Genomic DNA, 23593 nt, shown 5'->3' with positions numbered 1-23593 from the left:
CCTAGCGGTCATCGCAAGAATGCAGCCTAAAATCTGCGTGGCATGCAGATTTTAGGCTGCAGTCGGCGTAACGAGTTCTCTGAATCAGGAGAACTCGTTACGCCGGTGCAATTGCTTACTGAATCTGGGCCCATATAAATATCTATATATATCTCAGCATTTGGGATCTCTGCTGCAGAATATGGAATAAGACCCCTGCCTCCTGCTAAATTAATCCAATTATATATATATATAAAAAAATCTATTGCTTTATCCAAGTAGTAGTATTATTATAGTGTTAATAAACAGGAGACATTGTAAATGAGTAACCGGTATCAGTTGCTCCGAGTTACCTGACAGCTTGTCCCATGGGCAGTTTTTGGTTGTAAGGTGCCCTCTGCTGGTCTGTCTAATTATTTCAGGTGTACTGATCAGCCTTGAAAATAAAGTTATTTGCGTTTTCACTATGTTATTTGACTTTCCATAGTACTACATGTTTTGTGTTTGAGTTGATATTGCTACATATAAGATGACAATGCACTATGAGCATTGTGAAAGTCAAGTATTTTGTCAGTAAATAATAATAAAAAAAATCCTAATGTAGTGTTTGCTTTCTGTATTTCTACTGCAAACTATCAAGATAATTAAACTTAGATTGGTACATCACTTTAGAGTAACTGATGGAAGCAGTCTGCTGTAGCGAGAAGTAAGGTAAGCATTAGGCCTTGTTTACACTAGAGGTGTTCTCTGAAGAGAGATCTGCATTTTAATGGCTCTTCAGAGAGCAGGGCCCAGATTCATGAAGGACTTACGACGGCGTATCTCCAGATACGCCGTCGTAAGTCTGAATGTGAGGCGTCGTATCTATGCGCCTGATTCAAAGAATCAGATACGCCAGAATTTGTCTAAGATACGACTGACATAAGTCTCTTACGCCGTCGTATCTTAGGTGCATATTTACGCTGGCTGCTAGGTGGCGCTTCCGTTGATTTCCGCGTCGAATATGCAAATGAGCTAGATTACGCCGATTCACGAACGTACTTGCGCCCGGCGTATTAAAATACGCTGTTTACGTAAGGCGTCCGACCGGCGTAACTTTATCCCTCATAAAGAAGGGGTAAGTCATGTTAGGTATGGACGTCGGAACAGCGTCGTATTTTACGTTGTTTGTGTAAGTCGTACGTGAATGGGGATGGGCGTAGGTTACGTTCACGTCGACTAAGCATTGAGCCGGCGTAATTTACGGAGAAAATTTGACGTGATACTGAGCATGCGTGCGCATGCGCCGTTCGTTAGGTGCGTCATTTACGTGGGGTCACAATTCATTACCATACAACACGCCCCCTACCAGCCTACTTACGCCAGCTTACGCCGGCCCATTTACGCTACGCCGCTGTAACTTAGGGCGCAAGTTCTTTGTGAATACGGTACTCGCCTCTCTAAGTTACGGCGGCGTAGCGTATATAGGATACGCTACGTCCGCACAAAGATACGCCCAGATACGTGAATCTGGCCCCTGATGTTTTGGGTATGTGAGCTACAAAAGGCACAGGAAATTTGGTCAAAATTGAAGGCAAGATGAATGCAGTATGTTATCAAAAAATACTGGAGGAACATTTGCATTCATCAGCCAGGAAGCTGCACATGAGACGTTCTTGGACATTCCAACATGACAATGATCCAAAACGCAAGGCCAAGTCGACCTGTCATTGGCTACAGCAAAATTAAGTGAAGGTTCTGGAGTGGCCATCTCAGTCTCCTGACCTCAATATCATTGAGGCATTCTGGGGAGATCTCAAAAGGTGCAGTTCATGCAAGACAGGTCAAGAATTACAGGAACTGGAGGATTTTTGCCAAGAGGAATGAACAGCTTTACCATCTGAGAAGATAAAGGCCTCATCCACAAAATACCACAAAAGACTTCAAGCTGTCATTGATGTTAACGGGGGGAATACACGGTATTAAGAACTGGGGTATGTAAACTTTTGATCAGGGTCATTTGGGTAGTTTCTTGTCATTAGGATTTAAAAAGAGTAAACCCAGTTGATTGTTAATAAATGGCTTCAGCCAAACATTAAAGCGGGAGTTCACCCAATTGTATATTTTTTTCTCTTTTCCCCTTAGCTTCATGCTCGTTTTGTCTAGGGGAATCGGCTAGTTGTTTTAAAATATGAGCAGTACTTACCGTTTACGAGATGCATCTTCTCCGTCGCTTCCGGGTATGGGTCTTCGGGAGCGGGCGTTCCTTCTTGATTGACAGTCTTCCAAGAGGCTTCCGACGGTCGCATCCATCGCGTCACTAGTAGCCGAAAGAAGCCGAACGTCGGTGCGGCTCTATACTGCGCCTGCGCACCGACGTTCGGCTTCTTTCGGAAAATCGTGACGCGATGGATGCGACCGTCGGAAGCCTCTCGGAAGACTGTCAATCAAGAAGGAACGCCCATTCCCGCAGCCCATACCCGGAAGCGGCGGAGAAGATGCATCTCGTAAACGGTAAGTACGGATCATATTTTAAAACAACTACCCGACTCCCCTAGACAAAACGAGCATCCATCTAGGGGGAAGTAGTGTCATGTGCGGGTGAACCCCCGCTTTAACCATGAGTGAAAGGAAAGTTTTTGTGTTCTCATTCATATTCTCTGAAAAATGGCCAAGAAATCATAAATTCTGCCAGGGCATGTAAACTTATGAGCACAAGTGTGTGTGTGTGTGTGTGTATATATATATATATATATATATATATATATATATATATATATATATACACACACACACACATTTATGTCATAACATGCATTAGAGGCAGATAAATAAAATAAATACATCAAGTAAACAGCTCTACTCCCTAAGGGAGCTTCAAAGCACTCAACATCCAATCCCATGGTGTTTACTTGTGCCTGTTCACACCCGAGTGTAGTTTTTAGAGCTTATAGCTTGAAAAAGTGAGTGAGCTTCTTTTGAGCTTCAAGTTTTTTTGGACAGAATAGACTTCTATGGAAGAACCTGGAAAAATGTGCAAACAAACACATGAAACATCACTTAGCTGTCATTTGTTTCCTAATAACTAGTTTATCATTGGCTAAGAATAATAAAAGAAAATGCACATTCCTCAGATGCCAGCAACAACCCACAACATTGCCTGTACAAATGCTAAAAAAAGAAATAAAGCCCACAAAATGCGGTTTAATAGGAAACAATTAAATCCTGTGATAGAATAATATATGATAGTGAAATCATTTTCTTTAAAACACAAATTAAATTGGCATTGCAAAGAAGAAAAAAAAGTATGGTAGAGGTTAAATTTCAGAGCTTTTTCTGCCCACTGAGGTTCTGGCATTTGACAGTTGAATGATGGGGAAGTGGCATTTAGGGCTCATTCACACTTGTCTAAGTCCTCTGAAGAGTGATCTGCGGTGAACACAGCTACAGGTATACAGGTAGGTACATGTACCACAAGGTTACCGCATTTCTTTTGTATAATTGTGTTTGGGTTTTTTTTTTTTTCTGTCTTTTGGATATTCTGTGATATTCCAAATTACGTTCCTTCCTTCATGAACCCTACTACAAATTGCATTGTATATGGTAGTAAAATAAAAAAAAAGCAAAGATCAGTGTGCACTAACCTAGAGCAGCCAGTCGAAAAAAATGTTAATCTCTTTTTCACTAAACTTTTGAATAATGAAACTTAATCTGTATGTGCTTAAATTAAATTAAATAAATAAATTAAATAAATTATATTGTTGCTTTATGGGTCATTTATTATAATATTATATTCAGATTATATATAAATGTATATATATGTAATTTTATATATATGTAATTTTATATATATATATATATATATATATATATATATATATATATATATATATATAAATGTATATATATGTAATTTTCTCAGTCATTATTAGTATTATGTCCTACTAATTCTGTTCAATTGTTTGCTTAAGTTCCAATTTTTTGGATGTGTCATGTTTCAATAAAGTACAGTCAAAATGGCCAAAACATACGGGGGTAGATCCACGTACATCGGCGCATTAATCCGCCGGGCATAGCGTATCTAAGATACACTACGCCGCCGTAACTTATCTTTTTTTTTTCCGAATCCTCAAAGAATTCGCACCGTAAGTTACGGCGGCGTAGTGTATCTTTGGCGGCGTAATGGCGCGGCATTCAAATCTCTGTGATGGGGGCATGTTTTATGTAAATACGTCGTGACCCAACGTGAACAATGTTTTTTTTTAACTGCGCATGCGCCATCTGTGGGGGGTATCCCAGTGCGCATGCTCGAAATGAAACCGGAACAAGCCAATGTTTAAGACGGTGACGTCATTCTACGCAAATCCCTATTTGCGAACGACTTACGCAAACAACATAAAAAATTCAAAATGCGAGGCGGGAACGACGGCCATACTTAACATTGAGTACGCCTCATAATAGGTTTAACTATACGCCGGAAAAAGCTGAACGCAAACGACGTAAAGAAATGCGCCAGCCGTACGTTCGTGGATCGCCGTAACTAGCTAATTTGCATACTCGACGTGGAATTCGACGGAAATGCCACCTAGCGGCCGTCGAAAAATTGCACCTAAGATCCGACGGCGTACGAAGATGTACGCCTGTCGGATCCATTCGAGATGCCGTTGTATCTTGTTTTGTAGATACAAAACAAAGATACGACGCGCAAAATTTTAAATTACACGGCGTATCAAGATACGCCGGCGTAATTCTTTCGTGGATCTGGCCCAAGGTATTCTGAAGGAATAAATACAGGTAGAAAGTTTGACACTGGACTAATGTCGACCTCTCAAGCAGGAAAGTAGCAGCAAGCTCATTTTCAAAGGGACTGTGTTTTCCCTGCAATAGTGCTAAGAATCCACCAGGTGGCAGTTGTTCACAGTTTTATAAACATGAAAAGAGATTCTAGGTTGTGTGTTTAGTATTAGGAGGAAATATTAAACAAACATTTATTTTTACACACAGGGCCTCATGCACATAGAAACTTACCAGCTCCTGTGTGATAAGGAGTAAAATCCTAGCTCTTTTCGGTGCCCAGAAATCTGCTGGTGCCACGTACAGCTGCCAATAAAGTGAATGGCGGTATGTGGTCGTGCTTGGATAAACTTTCAAAGATTCTGCATCTGTGTTTACCCATGCATGTGAGTGCAATACATCTCCCCAAACGCAAAAGTGGCACATCCATGGAGAAATACCGTATGGTGGGTAAACAGCAGTGCAGAAGTCATCGGTGTGCACCCGAGCATGGCCATGTACAGATATCTACTTGTATTAGTGGCTAAATGCACCACGTGTGGCTCTCAAGTTGCCAGAAAGTACCTCAGCACAAACCTAAATGCCTATGTTCTCTTTTTTTTTTTTTTTTTGTTAAAGCGGAGTTCCACCCAAAAGTGGAACTTCCGCTTAGTCCACTCCTCACCCCCTTACATGCCACATTTGGTATGTTATTTTTTTTGGGGGGGGGGGGAGTGGGAGCTTCAGGAGGAGTGGGACATCCTGTCCCACTTCCTTCTTCCGCCGAGGGGCCGCTAAGGCGATATGTCATATCGCCTTTTGGTGGCCCCCCCCCCCCTGTAGGCGATCGCCTGGGACACGTGACAGGTCCCAGGCGATCACCTGTACAATCAGATAGCGCCGCTCGCACATGCGCAGTGAGTGCCCGGCCGTGAAGCCCAAAAGCTGGCATGGCCGGGTGCCCACAGTAACAATAAGGACGCAGGCCGGAGAGGGGGGGGGGGGAGGAGCGGAGCTCCGAACGGAGCGTCGCTGGAACATGGAGCAGATGAGTGCATGTTTAATTCCATAGGGCCAGATTCTTGTAGTTCCTGCGGCGGCGTCGCGTAAGCTATTTACACTACGCCGCCCCAACTTACAGGAGCAAGTGCTGTATTCCCCAAACACTTGCTCCGTAGTTTGCGGCAGCGTAGTGTAATTGGCCCGGCGTATCCCCGCGTAATTCCAAGGGGGCGGCTTGTATTTAAATTAAGCGTGCCCCCGTGCCGTTTGAACTTTGCATGCGCCGGGCTTAAAATAGCCCAGTGCGCATGCTCCAGTTCTCGACGGAAAACGTCAATGACGCCGACGTGTGCATCATTGACGTAAAGTTGTATTCAAGAACGACTTACGAAAACGACGTACCCGACGGGAAAAGACGGCGCGGACCCAACGCCATACTTAACATGGCATACGTGGGACTGGCGTAAGGTTACCCCTCATATAGCAGGGGTAACCTTACGCTTACGCAAACGACGTAAGCGACGGTTACGCGACGCGATTTCGTTCGGGAATCAGGGTATCAGGCTCATTTGCATAAACAAATGAGACCTGAACGTAAACGCCACCTAGCGGCCGGCGGCGAATTACATTTAAGATCCGACAGTGTAAGTGACTTACACCTGTCGGATCTACAGCGTATCTATGCGAAAATTATTCTAGGAATCGCTTGCATAGATACGCGGGTCAAAAAACAGAGATACGATGGAGTTTCCTGAGATACTCCGTTGTAACTCTTCTGAGAATATGGCCCATAATGTGCTAGTATGCATCCCATCCCAGACTCCGGCTGTGTGATTGCCAGAGAGATGCCGTTTACGGCACAGGACTCTAAAGGATCGCTACGGTACACCATTCTTTCAAAGCGCGTGATGTCACCGGCTGCATCAAAAGTAAATATCTCCTAAACGGTGCTTGTTTAGGAGACATTTACTGTACCGATAGGTAACCCTTATTATAGGCTTACCTATAGGCAAATGTCATGCATGGGAGTTTACTCCACTTTAATTACAAAAATCCATCAGTTTAGTAACAAAAGGACACTGAGATGGTGAAGAGAAGTGTTAGTTATTCTCTATAAAGCTATGTGTTATCTCGCTTGGTCTCCTGAAATGGGCACAGTTATTGTATGGTTTTGCTGGGGATAACTTTGCTGCAGTATTTTCTATGTTGTTCACACTCCCAGGTACAGCCATAGACAACTTTTGTTGGTAAAATTGTTGGCACAATATAAATCCTGAATAATAATAATAATAATAATAATATTGTTATCGTGATGTCCCTAAAAATTTCGAGCTGTTCATGATTTTTTGTGACAGCTTCCTGCCAAAATACTTTTTGGTTGGCCAATCTGCAAAAATCTGGCAGCCCTTCAGCTGTCACAAAAAGCTGAATGTGCTGAAGACTCTTTGGCCTAAATCAGAAAATGTTCCCGGAAATGTACACTGCGAGATATGCGGCAATCAGGTTGAAGCGTCGTCTTTGCATATTGCTTTGCTCATCTTAACTCATTGGCACCAGTTAGGTTAATGTTTGTGTTTTCCTGCACATCTGCACTGGTAAAAATAGATTTAGAAAAAGAAATATATCTTACATAGCAGAAGATTAACAGTGATTAATGCTCTGTACTGGGGATATTGATTAATGAGTGCAGTATGCCGATAGCAAGGCTAAACAGCAGCTGATCTGGGTGGCAGGTGAGATTGTTTCATCCCTGAGTGATAAAACATGCAAGCTAATCAACCTGCACCTAGTCTCCCTCCATCCATCTCAGCTCCCTGTTACAGCTGCTTAATGAACTCCGAGAGAAACTTTAAAAAAGAAGCCCTTGTACCTTGTATTCGGCTGGCCTAGAGGTATCGCAGAACACGGAGCAGGATTCCAATTGTCAGGATGGGGGGTTTATGATTTGCAAGAGTTGGCAGAACATTGTCAAAGGGTACACATACACAGGTGCACTGCAGTCCAAAATTATTTTTTTGGTATTTAAAAAAATATTTTTTAGCCAATATTTTAAGGCCGGTTGCAGCACCTAGACTGGCAATATACTGTATTTATCGGCGTATAACACGCACTTTTTTCCCCTTAAAATCAGGGGGAAATCGTGGGTGCGTGTTATACGCTGATCCGCGCTGTCTCTGAAGGCAAGAGGAGCGTCGCCGACGTAGACCGAGCTGAGCCGAATGTGCTCGGCTAGGCTCGGCTCCACTCACAGTCACGCCCAATCCCGCCTCCTGGCCTTTACGTCCCGCCATTGGACCGTTGTTGTGTCGATCATAGGAGCCGGGCCAAGGGGCGGGACTGCGAGAGGAGCCGAATACACAGGACATCCGGCTCTGTGTATCTCGGCGGCGCTAAATTTAAAAAGACATTGTGCTACAATTTTGGGCATGGTGCAGATGGACACTATGCAAGGCTGCAAATTGACACTTATAAGGCTGCAGATGGACACTTATAAGGCTGCAGATGGACGCTGTGCAAGGCTGCAGATGGACGCTGTGCAAGGCTGCAGATGGACACTTATAAGGCTGCAGATGGACGCTGTGCAAGGCTGCAGATGGACACTGATAAGGGGCTTTTAAAATGTAAGGCCCAGATTCTCAAAGGGCTTACGATGGCGCAACGCCATGTACGCCGTCGTAAGTCTTAATCTGGGCCGTCGTATCTATGCGACTGATTCTTAGAATCAGTTACGCATAGATAACCATTAGATCCGACAGGCGTAAGACTCTTACGCTGTCGGATCTTAAATGCAATTTTTTTTTTTGCCGCTAGGTGTAGCCTCCGTTGTTTTCCCCGTCGAGTATGCAAATTAGCAAAATACGCGAATTCCCAAACGTACGCGCGGTCGAAGCATTGAAGTTATGATGTTTACGTTAGATTTGCGACGGGTAAACTTGCCCCTGCTATATGATGGGCAACCAATGTTAGGTATGGCTGTCGTTCCCGCGTCGAAATTTTAAAATTTACGTCGTTTGCATAAGTCGTCCGTGAATAGGGCTGGACGCCATTTACGTTCACGTCGAAACCAATGACGTCCTTGCGACGTCATTTGGAGCAATGCACCCTGGGATATTTTCAGGAAGGCGTATGCGCAGTACGTTCGGCGCGGGAACGCGCCTAATTTAAATGCTACACGCCCCCTACCCGGCTAATTTGAATTAGGCGGGCTTGCGCCAGGTGATTTACGCTACGCCACCGCAACTTTACAGGCAAGTGCTTTGTGAATAAAGCACTTGCCTGTAAAACTTGCGGCGGCGTAACGTAAACCAGATATGTTACGCCCGCACAGTTTTACGCCCAGATACGAGAATCTGGGCCTAAGTTTTTGTTTCCTTAAACTTCCCTCCTAAACATTTTTTCCTTAAACATTCCTCCCAAACTTGGGGTGCGTGTTATATGCCGGCGCGTGTTATACGCCGATAAATACGGTACTTAGTCTGTGTGAAAAAAGAGCCATCTAGTTCAACCAATAAAAGGAAAAAAAATAATACAAAATCCCAAATACCCAATTCTATACCTACACTTAAACCAGAGGAAGGCGAAAAACCCAGCAGAGCATGATCCAATGTGCTTCAGCAGGGAAAAATATTCCTTCCTGATCCCCCGAGAGACAATCGGACATTTCCTGGATCAACATTACCTATAAATGTTGTTACCCAGTTATATTATGTACATTTAGGAAAGAATTCAGGCAATCTACTGGGCTGGACAGTACCAACTCTGGAGGGAGTCTATTCCACATGTTCACAGCTCTTACTGTGAAGAAGCCTTTCCATATTTGGAGATGAAATCTCTTTTCCTTTAGGGCTCTTTCACACGGAGCGGACCGTTTCTGGGTCCGCTCCGTGTGTCTCCGTCGGCTCAGCGGGGATCCCCGCTGAGCTGTCGGCAGATAGGGCGGTCCCCGCACACAGTGCAGAGACCGCCCTGTCTCAGCTCCGCTCTGCCCTATGGGGAACCGGATGCAGACGGACCGTCCGTCCGTCTGCATCAGTTCCGTTCCGGAAATAGGGTTTTCTTCTGTCCGAAAACCGGATCCCGACAGACGCGGACGTTAGCGGATGCTCCATCCGCTAACGGACGCGATCCCATAGGGATGTATTACAAGTCCGTTAACGGACTTGTAATAACGGACAGGCGGAGCGGACGTCTGAAAGGGGCCTTAGACATAAAGAGCGCTCCCTTGTTCTCTGTGATGACTGTGTGGATTTACAGACAGAAGAACAGGAAGTGAGGATTTCTCAGAAGAAATAAGGACATTTAAAAGCAAAATGGAAGGATGAGGTAAGTGAAGGAGGACTGCACTAAGGTAAAGGAAGCTATTTAGGGAAAAATTGTACCTTTACAACCCCTTTAAGGGGGCAAATCCTTCCGCTCCTCAAGTAGTTAAGTGGCTTTGACTGCGACATGGTTGTTGGTGCCAGACAGACTGATCTGAGTATTTCAAAAACTGTTGATCTCCTGGGATTTTCGCGCACAACCATCTGTAGGGTTTACAGAGAATAGTCCGAAACATAGAAAATATCCAGTGAGAGGAAGTTGTTTGGCTAAAAATGCCTTGTTGACGTTCAAGGAGAATGGGCAGATGATGATGGAGTTTGAGATGATGGAAAGGCAACAGCAACTCAAATGATCACTCGTTACAACCAAGGTATGCGGAATAGCATCTCTGAAGCACAACACATCGAACCTTGAAGAAGATGGGCAACAGCAGCAGAAGGCTACTCCTGTCAGCTAAGAACAGGAAACTGAGGCTACAATTTGCATAGGCTCACCAAAATTGGACAGTAGAAGATTGGAAAAACATTGCTTGGTTTGATTAGTCTCAATTTCAGCCACGACATTCAGATGGTAAGGTCAGAATTTGGCATAAACAACATGAAAGCATGGATCCATCCTGCCTTGTATTAACGGTTCAGGCTGGTGGTTTAATGGTATGGGGGATATTTTCTTGGCACACTTGGGGCCCCTTAGTACCAATTGAGCAACATTTTAATGCCAAGCCCTACCTGAGAATTGTTAATGAGTGAGTGAATAACTTGTATAGCGCTGCAAATGCAAACTAAATTGCCTCAAGGCGCTTATTTCCATCCAGTGTTGTCCTGATCCTTCAGAAGAGATGAGTCTTAAGTTTTTTCCTGAAGGCCCGATGGTTTTCTTCCATGCAGAGGTTTGTGGGTAGAGCGTTCCATAGCCGTGGTCCTTGGACTGCAAATCTACGTTCTCCCTTCGATTTGTAGCGGGACTTAGGGATGTGGAGGAGGTTTTGGTTGGTTGATCGGAAGAACGCGATTGGGGGTGTAGTGTTTTATTTTCTCGCACAAGTATTAAGGAGCGTTTCCTTGTGTGCACTTGTGGGTGAGACAGAGGGTCTTGAAGGCGACCCGATCCTTTACGGTTAGCCAATGAAGGGTCCTCAGGGAAGGGGTGATTGATTCCCACATTTTTCCCCTGTTACCAGTCTGCTGCCGTATTTTGGACGTCTTGTAGGCGCAAAATCTGGTATTTAGGTAGTCCTATGTAGAGGGAGTTTGCGTAGTCGAGTCAGGAAATGCTGATCATGTCCATTCCTTTATGACTAGTGTACCCATATTTTGATGGCTCCTTCCAGCAGGATAATGCACCCAGGCCCGTTGTGACAGGACAGGCAAACCAAGCAATTGCTTGGGGCCCCGTGCTGGCCTGGGGCCCCTCCCTTTCAACTTGCTCGCTGCATGGGAGAAGGAAGGAGGATGTGGATGTTGGAAGAATCAAGAACCAAGAAGCCATCTTCAGCAGCAGCCTAACCCCCCCCTGCTTCTCATCTTGAATAAAAAACCCCAGCAGCACCCCTGCTTGAATAAACTCAGCAGCAAACCCCCCCCCCCCCCGCCTCTCAACTTGAAAACAAATATTGTTGTCCATTTTGCTTGGGGCCCCCAAATTCCTTCAAACGGCCCTGAATGCACCATATCACAAAGCTCAAATCATCTCACTGATGGTTTCTTGAACATGACAATGAGGTCACTGAACTGCAATGGCCTCCACAGTCACCAGATCTCAATCCAATAGAGCCCCCTTGAGATGTGGTGGAACGGGAGATTCGAATCATAGATGTGCAGGGGACAAATTTGTAGAGCCTGCATGATGTTATCATGTCATTATGGACCAAAATCTCTAAAGGAATGTTTCCAACACCTTGGTGAATCTATTCCACAATGAGTTAAAGGAAGGCAAAAGAGGGTCCAACCCATTACTAGCAAGGTGTACCTAATAAAGTAGCCGGTGAGTGTAGGTAAGTTACATTCCACTTATCTATTTCTAAATATAAAGGACCTTTTAATAAGGTTCTGCTTCAGTCTCCGGTTCTCTTTAAATATAAAATGATTGGACGTGGTGACTTTTGTTGTTGCCCGGAGTGGTTCTTTAGAGTGAGAATTACTTCCAGCATAGGGATGGTTGTACATCTTTCACAGCCACGATTTTGGCCAGGAAGTGCTGACTTACTGCAAGCGCGTTACTTGTCTTGGGAACTAACTAATCAAAGTATTTGACACTTGTGTTGTGAGGGCAGCTGTACTTTTTAATGGACTAACAACGTCTTGTATTGATGATGTAACCTGTCCCTTTCATTCTGTCAGATATAATGCACTGCCAGGCATTTCTCGCATCTCTTGAAAGGACAGTCCTTCAGCTCTGCTAATCCAGCTGACAAATAATACTGTTAGACCAATAAACAGCAATCGCTGGGACCTGAATGGCTCCCCCTTATTTATTGATCATGTATGCCCCGATTCTTTGGAGATGATCCAGCTGCCATATAGTCTGACACATAAAATAAATACTTTGTTGACAGTGGCACGGCTGCGATCATGGAAGGATGTTCTATGTGAAAGGTTTAGCGTTTATTTCTTTAGTAAAATGTAGGTTTCGGATTGGTACAATTTTCAGTGCTGGGATACACAATTGTTTTGGTGGCAAGCAGGGCAGGACTTAGGCTGGGTTCACACTACGGTTTTCCCGTCCGTCAGCCGCATACGATTTCAGTATTGAAAACGTACGGGCCCGGACGGGAAAACGTATAGATAGAGAATGCATTGCAAATCGTATGCACTCAGATGCATCCGGGTGCGTACGATTTGCTGGCAAAACGTTTTTTAAACGTCCGCAAAACCGTGTTCAACCACGGTTTTGCGGTCGTTTTTAAAACAGTATGGCAACCGCATACGTTTTCCTTTAACATTAATGTCAATGGAAAACGTACATATGTGCGGTTCCATACGTTCCCGTCCGTTTCAGCCGCATACGTTTTTTCATATAAATCGTATGCGGCTGACGGACGGGAAAACCGTAGTGTGAACCCAGCCTAAGGGTGGTGGGGGCCCCTGGGCTTAATAATCGAAGCGGGCCCCTGGAGCAGAGAAGCGGGGGGGGAAGGGTGGGTCTGTTACCGCCGAGGGGGTTGCTGCGATTGCCGTGAAATTGCGGGAGGAGGTTGGCGCGACTGCTGAGAACGGGGGGTTGCCGCTATGGAGCCCGGGGCCCCCATTGGGCGGGGCCCATGGGCTTGAGCCCAGTCAAGCCCAATGGTAAGTCCAGCCCTGGTGGCAAGTAAAATAAACATTAAAATTAGGGTGACTAGACATCCCGGAAATTTCAAAAACAGTCAGTGCAGAATAAAAAAATAAAATAAATCAGAATTACACACCCCCCTGCTCTAGGGTGACCACATTTCCAAACTACCATATAGGGACACTCTCCCTTCCCAAAAATCAGCTTGTGCTGTAACGAATAACAGCACAGTGATTGGACACGAGGCGGGATTTATGATTTCTCCAATCACAATCAGGGGGTGGGATTGTGCTCCCCCAGGCATTCCCGGCCAGGACAAGTACTGTCAGTGAGTAAGGCGGTGATGTGGCAGCCTTTTTTGCAGGAATCAGATTGGCCAGGGGGGGGGGGGCTGTGTCAGTTTCATTCCGGGACACTGTATTGTCCTGGAATGAGTGTACCCGGGACAGACCTGCAAAATGTGGGACTGTCCCGAGCAATCACCCTGGTCACCCTACCCTGCTCATATTAGTGTAGCGCTCACCCCCGCAGGAGCCGCTGGATAGAATAGGGATGGCGTGTTACCTCTGTGAGCGTCTAGGGGAATGATGATGATGAGATGATTAGAGCAATGACGGAATGTCCAAGCAGCAGGTGTCTTTTCTTGTAGCTTTATTTCACCCAACACGGCAAAACAGTAAACTTGAGGTAGATAGGAAAAGATGGGTGAGAAGGAGAATTGCAGATTCAGGCTTGAACAATACAGAAGCAGTCCTGCTTCTAGCGGCACTTTTACTTTGTCTCCACTCCAGCTGGAGTGGGTATAGTGTACCCAGACAGGCTTCTCACACCGACCTGGCAGCCAGGGTATCACTCCTCGGAGGGAACACGGGCCTCTGCCACAGACCTGTCCTTAGAACATAGATCAAATAGAAATCTTATTTAGTGAATTTAGTGCCTGGATCTCCCTCAGGTAGTTCTTTTCTCAACTGGTCACCGACTGACAGGTTGCCAACAGACAAACTCTCAATGTCCGGAAAACCTTGATCCCCGATAAATTGTCAAAGCCCTGTTGGATTGCCTGCCTCCGGGCTCTCCTTAGACTGACTCCCCACCGAACAGCGCAACTCGCTTGGGATCTTCCTCAGAAATTTGGGGGACCCAGTCTAACACTGGGGCCCCGCCACAGCTTCAGTTGCTCCAGGCCAACATGGTCCCGGAACCAAGGACACCTCGTAGCACGAGCGCCCCGGCCTGGTAGGCCATATCGCCGGGGGCCGTGATGTGCACACACCCTGAAGGTGGGTGCCGCACCTGGAACAAGAACTCCGCCTCACCGCGTCTGCTCAAGAAGTACCCTCTCCCAGCATGCCCCGCAAGGGAAAAACCCCTCCGATTGGCTGCTGGCAAAAGGCACTCCGGCCTGGACTCCACTGCCGCCACCTGCTGTCCCGGAGTGAAAAAGCACCTCAGGAACACAGAATGAACCAACAGCACAGCCCAGCTAGAACAGAGGCCCAATTTGCACAAAGCACCTGGGTGAGAGTTAACTAACTCTCTCATCCACCCTCTAAATTTAAAATAGCACCTGGACTGAAAGTACACAGGCGCTACATTAGCTTAGGGATTTGTATGTCTTCCATTATCTGTGCCCCTTTCTGATGATCATGTGCTGGTAATATTTCTTCATTTTCGGGTGCATGCCCATTTAGCTCTGCTTGCATGTTCTTCTGCCTTGGCTCAAGTCCCGGACAGCCGCCTGCCTGTTTATCTCCTTGCCTTCCCTGGCAGAGTGATCTTCCTCCGCTCCCCACCCAGTAGTAGCCGGGACTCGGAGAGTAAGACATGACAGTCTGTGAGGCGGGGGCGGCGGGCAGAGAGTCGCTGATTGCTATAAAAAAAAATATTTCACCGGATTTCATTTAAAAAATCTGGTCACCTTAATTTAAATCCCAACTCAGGGAAATTTGAAAATCCCCCTTTGCAGTAGGGCTGCACCCGCACTGCAGGGGTTGATTGCTCGTTCAGTCTAGGGGAGAGTAAAGACATCTTGATTTATCTGATCCTCTGCTCCCCCATGCTCTGGCAGTGGACTGTCTCTCAATGTCCAATCTAAGGCAATGGACCCTGTATCGGTCTTGATGACGTCAGGACCAGAAACCACTGGATCATGGGGGAGAAGATGCTGTGTGGACTGGTCTAGCAGTGCAAAGGATCAGGTAAGTAGGTCTTCTTTTCTGTGACTCCTAGACCTAAACAAGCAAGTAACCCTTGCAGTGCAGCCCCACTGCAGGGGATCGTTTTTAAGTTTCCCAGAGTTAGGCTTTAAAGTGGATGTAAACCCTCCATACACCCAGTGAAGTGAACAGCCTCAGATGATACACAGAGATGAACCAAATGAAGAGCAAAGCGCCTGCTGCCGTAGGTGCAGGGGATCAGGTAAGTAAAACTGTGTTTTCCGGTACCCTAAACAAGCATTTGATATTTGCAATGCAGAAGCAGACTCAATACGAGGGAAGATTTTCTTTTCCCCGGTGATGGGCTTTAAAGTCGAACTTTAAGAATGTAGCATGAGACTTTAGGGTTCTTCAGAAACAATTAGGTTGAGTTACTAAAATTGGAGAGGAGAAGCTGACTGGCTACCATGCACAGCTACACCTGAGTGTCCTATCCCTATTATCTATTATAAATCAGCTCCACAGGTTCTCTGCACAATTCCTAGAGGTGGCCGGGGCCTGCTCTGTGAAAGTTGCTTTCACTTTCGTTCTTAGTCTACGTTTCTACTTTAACGAGTAAGGAAGTGTGTCTCCCAGCTTCTAATCAATCAAAGTGTTATTTGTAATGCGTTCTTTCTGATTACGGTGGTCCTCATTGAAGAACAGAAGGCTGTCTATGCGTTTGGTGAACTTTATAGCAACTTTGCCTGAAGTTGTAAACCTGGAGCTGCCTGTGGCTTTGAGCCTGAAGCTCCCAGCAGAACTGTCATGGACTACTCTGCATGTGGAAGGGCAGGCAATGGTGAGTGCGTACATTCCATAACTGTGCTACTTAAAGGGAACCTGTGCTGTAAGGCCGACTGAACAAAATGTAGAAATAATTTTTGTTTTTATATTCAGAATTCAGAATACTTTATTGATCAGGATGTCGTGTTCAAGAAATCCAACTTGTAAAAGATCAAACTGTTTTGTAGCTAGTACGTTATGATTATGACCCTGTGCAGTGAAGGACTGAAGGCGGTTGGTGTGCTTGAGGAACTTTATAGTAACTTTCCTTGAAGCTTTAACCACTTCAATACCAGCCACTTTCACCCCTTCACGCCCAGGACGATTTTCAGCTTTCAGCTCTGCCGCACTTTGAATGAGAATTGTGCGGTCATGCTACACTGTACCCAAACAACATTTTTATCATTTTGTTCCCACAAATAGAACTTTCTTTTGGTCGTATTAGATCACCTCTGCAGTTTTTAACTTTTGGTAAACAAACTGAAACAAAGAAAACTATTTTTTTTTCAGAAAATGTGTTAATTCTTAGTCATAAAATATTGTTTTCTCCTTCACTGACAGGCACCGGTGAGGCGGCACTGATGAGTTGGCACTGATAAAGTGGCACTGATGAGGATGCACTGATATGCAGCACTGATGGGCCCTGATAGATGGCACTAATATGCAGCACTGATGGGCACCAATAGGCAGCACTGATAGGAGGCACTGATGGGCACTGACTGGCGGCTGTGATGGGCACTTACAGGCGGCTGTGATGGGCACTTACAGGTGGCTGTGATAGGCACTGACCGGCGGCTGTGATGGGCATTGACAGACGGCACTGATTGGCAGATAAGCAGTACTGATTGGCACTGACAGTTGGCACTGATGGGTAGCACTGATGATGAGGTACTGACAGGTTTACTGCTGGCCACTGAGATGGGCACTGACTGGCACTGATATGGGCACTGTGAGCTGTGTTGTTATGGGGCACTGAATGACAGCTTACGGGCACATTTTAAAAGGTGTTGTGGCACATCTGAGGGGGCTGTGCTGATAATCAATGTGCTGATTATCAGCACAGAACCCCCTCTGGCAGGGAGAGCCGCCGATAGGCTCTCCCTGTCAGCGCAAACCAAGAAATTGCGTTTACCGACACTTCCTGGTTCACACGATGATCAGCTGTGATTGGTCACAGCTGATCACGTGGTAAGAAGCCTTTGTCATAGGTTTCTTACCACGATCAGAGATGCGGCGTGTCAGACTGACGCCGCAATCGCTGCACTGCACGCCCCCATGGGCACACACCTGCATGTTATCCTGCTGGATGTCATATGACACCCAGTCAGGATAACAGAACCACTTTCCGACCGTCATTCTGCATATGGTGGGCAGGAAATAGTTAAAGGAACGCTGTCTGCCCTCATGTTATAAATCTCTGTGGAAACTGTTGGTACTATATAAATCCTGTACACTAATGCCGCGTACAGACGGTCGTTTTTTGTGATGAAAAAAAAACGACGTTTTAAATCATGAAATAAAACAACGTTTTTGAAACTTCATTTTCAAAAACGGCGTTGCCTACACACCATCGTTTTTTCAAAATGCTCTAGCAAAGCGTGGTTACGTTCAGCACTCTTTTCCATTGAAACTAGCTTCATTACTTGCTTCTGAGCATGCGCGGGTTTAAAAACGTCGTTTTCAACGTCGTTTTGCCCACACACTATCATTTTAATTGACACAAAAAACTACGTTTTGAAAAACGACACAAAAAATTCGAGCATATTCGAAAAAATTTTTTGTCGTTTTTCAGAGGACATAAAACGACGTTTTCCCACACACATGGTCATTTTAACCAGTTGGTAACCGCCCTATAGCCAAAATACGGCTACAGAGCGGTTCCTGTACTCTAGGAGGGCGTCAATGTACGTCCTCCCAGAGAGTGAGTTGTGCGCGCCCGAGCGGGCGCGCACACGCGATCGCCGGTGCTCGCCGGGTCTACGGGACCCGCAGCAACAGCACTCGCGGTAAGGAGCCAATGGAAGCGGCTCCTTACCACGTGATCGCGCCGTCCAATGACGGCGCGATCACATTTGTAAACAAACCCTGCGGCTGGGTCACCTGCAGGTCATCTCTCTCCTCTCCTCACACCGTTGCAGCGTGAGAGAAGAGGAGAGAGATTTGTTTCAATCAAAGTAAGTGCCAGCAGTGCCCAGCAGTGCCCAGCAGAGCCCAGCAGTGCCCCATCTGTTCCCCAGCAGTGCCATCTTTACCCCAGGCAGTGCCATCTGTGCCCCAGGCAGTGCCATCTGTGCCCCACTAGTGCCATCTGTGCCCCACTAGTGCCATCTGTGCCACCTGTGCCCCACAAGTGCCCCACCAGTGCCACCTGTCCTACACCAGTGCACACCAGTGCCACAACAGTACCACAACACTGCCAAATCAGTGCCACAACACTGCCACATCAGTGCCACCTGTGCCCATAAGTGCCACCTGTGCCCATAAGTGCCACCTGTGCCCATAAGTGCCAATCAGTGCCGCCTGTGCCCACGAGTGCCGCCTGTGCCCACGAGTGCCGCCTGTGCCACACCAGTGCCGCCTGTGCCACACCAGTGCCGCCTGTGCCACACCAGTGCCGCCTGTGCCACACCAGTGCCGCCTGTACCAAACCAGTGCCGCACCAGTGTCATCTGAGCCACACCAGTGTCATCTGAGCCACATCAGTGCCGCCTGTGCCCATCAGTGCCACCTGTGCCCATCAGTGCCGCCTGTGCCCATCAGTGCCACCTGTGCCACACCAGTGCCGCCTGTACCAAACCAGTGCCGCCTGTACCAAACCAGTGCCGCACCAGTGTCATCTGAGCCACACCAGTGCCACACCAGTGTCATCTTTGCCACATCAGTGCCGCCTGTTCCCATCAGTGCCACCTGTGCCCATCAGTGCCGCCTGTGCCCATCAGTGCCACCTGTGCCACACCAGTGCCGCCTGTACCAAACCAGTGCCGCCTGTACCAAACCAGTGCCGCACCAGTGTCATCTGAGCCACACCAGTGCCACACCAGTGTCATCTGAGCCACATCAGTGCCGCCTGTGCCCATCAGTGCCACCTGTGCCCATCAGTGCCGCCTGTGCCCATCAGTGCCACCTGTGCCCATCAGTGCTCATCTGCACCCCACCAGTGCTCATCTGCACCCCACCAGTGCTCATCTGCGCCCCACCAGTGCTCATCTGCGCCCCACCAGTGCCATCTGTGCCCCACCAGTGCCATCTGTGCCCCACCAGTGCCATCTGTGCCCCACCAGTGCCACACCAGTTCCACCTGCACCACTGCAGTGACGCCTGTGCCCACCAGTGCCGCCTGCTAATCAGTGACCCCAGAGCCACAGCAGTGCAACCAGAGCCACACCAGTGCCACATTTGCCCATCAGTTACACCTGCGCCACTGCAGTGCCACTAGTGCCCACCAGTGTTCTGCAGTCCAGCCTCACTAGCCACCAGTATGGCAAAAAATTTTTTTACCACCGAGCAGGCCTTCCAGAAACTATGGGCGTCTGATGACAGCTGCGAGGAGTCTCTGTCCGATTCCGATTCGGCCTATGAGCCCGTAACAGGAAGCAGGTCTGATACGGATTCAGAGGAGGAACCTGTGCCCGTTAAAAGAAGGCGTTCTGGCGTGGAGCAGCCTACTACTAGTGCAGTGCCGTCCACCTCGCAAGCAGTGCCGTCCACCTCGCGAGCAGTGCCGTCCACCTCGCAAGCAGTGCCGTCCACCCCGCAAGCAGTGCCGTCCACCCCGCAAGCAGTGCCGTCCACCCCGCAAGCAGTGCCGTCCACCCCGCAAGCAGTGCAACAAAGGTCAGGCACCAGTAGGGTGTCCTCTCTGCCCCAAAGGGATAGGGGCCATGCCAGCCTTCCCTATGGCCTTCAAAACCCCCTGTGGCTGCCTTCGAATTCTGGAGCATCAAGTATCCCCCCTTTCACCGCCCAACCAGGTGTACAGGTGAACACCGATAATTTTGACATGATTGATTTTTTTCATTTAGTTTTTACAGACGAATTATTGTCATCTATTGTGGCCCAGTGCAATCTCTACGCTCAGCAATTTATTGTAAGCAACCCCGATTCCAGCTATGCCCGCCCCTTTCATTGGAGAGACCTGACCGTAGAGGAGTTTAAAATATTCTTAGGCCTGACCTTCAATATGGGTCTCTCAAAAAAAAACAAAGGGTACTCCTATTGGTCTACCAAAGCCATCCACCACATGCCCGTCTTCTCATCCCGTATGCCCAGATCCCGATACTTTATTATTCTACGATTCCTCCACTTCAATGACAACACCCAGTGCCCTCCCCGAAATGACCCTACTTTTGACAAATTATTTAAAATTCGGCCACTTCTAAAAAAAAATTCTGAAAAATTCCCCCAGTTATATACCCCTGAACAGCACATATCCATAGATGAGTCCCTTGTGAAATTCCACGGCAGGCTGGGCATCAAACAATTCATCCCAAGCAAAAGGGCCCGATATGGGGTGAAGATGTACAAACTGTGTGACCGAGACACGGGGTACATCTACTCCTTCATTGTTTACGAAGGGAAGGACTCCCAACTACATCCCTGCGAATGCCCCGAATACATCGGAACAAGTGGAAAAGTCGTCTGGGAGCTCATCTATCCACTACTTGGAAAAGGATACCACCTTTTCGTGGACAATTTTTATACCAGCTTGCCCCTGTTTAGAAATCTTTACCGGAGAGACACCCCAGCATGTGGCACAGTGAGAATAAACAGAAAGGGCTTCCCCCAAAAATTGTTGAATCAGAAGCTGAGACGAGGAGAGACGACGTCTTTACGGAACCAGGAGCTATTGGCTGTCAAGTGGAGGGACAGACGAGATGTCCACATGCTCACCACCATCCACAATGACACCTACGTGGAAGTCCCCAAAAGAAGCGGCCCAGTGCAGAAACCATCTTGTGTCTACGACTACAATTTATTTATGGGTGGAGTAGACTTCAATGACCAGATGATTGAACCCTATCTTCCCTCCCGAAAATCCTGTCACTGGTATAAAAAAGTGTCCATTTACTTTTTCAGTTTGGCCTTCTATAACTCTTATGTTATCTACAAAAAAGCAACACAGAATCCCGTTCCATATCTACTCTACCAAGAAGACGTTATCACCGCCCTTTTGTTCCCTGAAATGCCACCAGACATTCTTCGCACTGATTGCGTGAGCAGACTTCACGAACGGCACTTTCCTGACAAAATCCCCCCCCGTCGAACAGGTGCAGCCCGTCAGAAGAAATGCCGGGTGTGTGCCAGAGGAGGAGTCAGAAGAGACACAACAGTTTATTGTCCCGATTGTCCCTCCCATAAGTGCCACCTGTGCCCATAAGTGCCAATCAGTGCCGCCTGTGCCCACGAGTGCCGCCTGTGCCCACGAGTGCCGCCTGTGCCACACCAGTGCCGCCTGTGCCACACCAGTGCCGCCTGTGCCACACCAGTGCCGCCTGTGCCACACCAGTGCCGCCTGTACCAAACCAGTGCCGCACCAGTGTCATCTGAGCCACACCAGTGTCATCTGAGCCACATCAGTGCCGCCTGTGCCCATCAGTGCCACCTGTGCCCATCAGTGCCACCTGTGCCCATCAGTGCCACCTGTGCCACACCAGTGCCGCCTGTACCAAACCAGTGCCGCCTGTACCAAACCAGTGCCGCACCAGTGTCATCTGAGCCACACCAGTGCCACACCAGTGCCATCTTTGCCACATCAGTGCCGCCTGTTCCCATCAGTGCCACCTGTGCCCATCAGTGCCGCCTGTGCCCATCAGTGCCACCTGTGCCACACCAGTGCCGCCTGTACCAAACCAGTGCCGCCTGTACCAAACCAGTGCCGCACCAGTGTCATCTGAGCCACACCAGTGCCACACCAGTGTCATCTGAGCCACATCAGTGCCGCCTGTGCCCATCAGTGCCACCTGTGCCCATCAGTGCCGCCTGTGCCCATCAGTGCCACCTGTGCCCATCAGTGCTCATCTGCACCCCACCAGTGCTCATCTGCACCCCACCAGTGCTCATCTGCGCCCCACCAGTGCCATCTGTGCCCCACCAGTGCCATCTGTGCCCCACCAGTGCCACACCAGTTCCACCTGCACCACTGCAGTGACGCCTGTGCCCACCAGTGCCGCCTGCTAATCAGTGACCCCAGAGCCACAGCAGTGCAACCAGAGCCACACCAGTGCCACATTTGCCCATCAGTTACACCTGCGCCACTGCAGTGCCACTAGTGCCCACCAGTGTTCTGCAGTCCAGCCTCACTAGCCACCAGTATGGCAAAATTTTTTTTTACCACCGAGCAGGCCTTCCAGAAACTATGGGCGTCTGATGACAGCTGCGAGGAGTCTCTGTCCGATTCCGATTCGGCCTATGAGCCCGTAACAGGAAGCAGGTCTGATACGGATTCAGAGGAGGAACCTGTGCCCGTTAAAAGAAGGCGTTCTGGCGTGGAGCAGCCTACTACTAGTGCAGTGCCGTCCACCTCGCAAGCAGTGCCGTCCACCTCGCGAGCAGTGCCGTCCACCTCGCAAGCAGTGCTGTCCACCCCGCAAGCAGTGCCGTCCACCCCGCAAGCAGTGCCGTCCACCCCGCAAGCAGTGCCGTCCACCCCGCAAGCAGTGCAACAAAGGTCAGGCACCAGTAGGGTGTCCTCTCTGCCCCAAAGGGATAGGGGCCATGCCAGCCTTCCCTATGGCCTTCAAAACCCCCTGTGGCTGCCTTCGAATTCTGGAGCATCAAGTATCCCCCCTTTCACCGCCCAACCAGGTGTACAGGTGAACACCGATAATTTTGACATGATTGATTTTTTTCATTTAGTTTTTACAGACGAATTATTGTCATCTATTGTGGCCCAGTGCAATCTCTACGCTCAGCAATTTATTGTAAGCAACCCCGATTCCAGCTATGCCCGCCCCTTTCATTGGAGAGACCTGACCGTAGAGGAGTTTAAAATATTCTTAGGCCTGACCTTCAATATGGGTCTCTCAAAAAAAAACAAAGGGTACTCCTATTGGTCTACCAAAGCCATCCACCACATGCCCGTCTTCTCATCCCGTATGCCCAGATCCCGATACTTTATTATTCTACGATTCCTCCACTTCAATGACAACACCCAGTGCCCTCCCCGAAATGACCCTGCTTTTGACAAATTATTTAAAATTCGGCCACTTCTAAAAAAAAAATCTGAAAAATTCCCCCAGTTATATACCCCTGAACAGCACATATCCATAGATGAGTCCCTTGTGAAATTC

General features: G+C 47.8%; 1 protein-coding gene across 1 annotated transcript in view; it reads left to right on the top strand.

Annotated features, from left to right (window-relative positions):
• Positions 1–16076: 16076 nt before the first annotated feature.
• The window catches only part of LOC120947014 (mucin-4-like), a 68321-nt gene continuing 60804 nt past the window's right edge, over positions 16077–23593 (top strand). Inside the window, exon 1 of the mRNA XM_040361926.1 lies at positions 16077–16320. Coding sequence (XP_040217860.1) covers positions 16287–16320 — 34 coding nt within the window. The 5' untranslated portion in view covers positions 16077–16286. The remainder of the gene's footprint in view (positions 16321–23593) is intronic.

Source organism: Rana temporaria, chromosome 8 (assembly GCF_905171775.1).
Source record: "Rana temporaria chromosome 8, aRanTem1.1, whole genome shotgun sequence".
NCBI lineage: Eukaryota > Metazoa > Chordata > Amphibia > Anura > Ranidae > Rana > Rana temporaria.
Note: the sequence above shows the minus strand (reverse complement) of the source record. Positions and strands in the feature narration are given on the sequence as shown.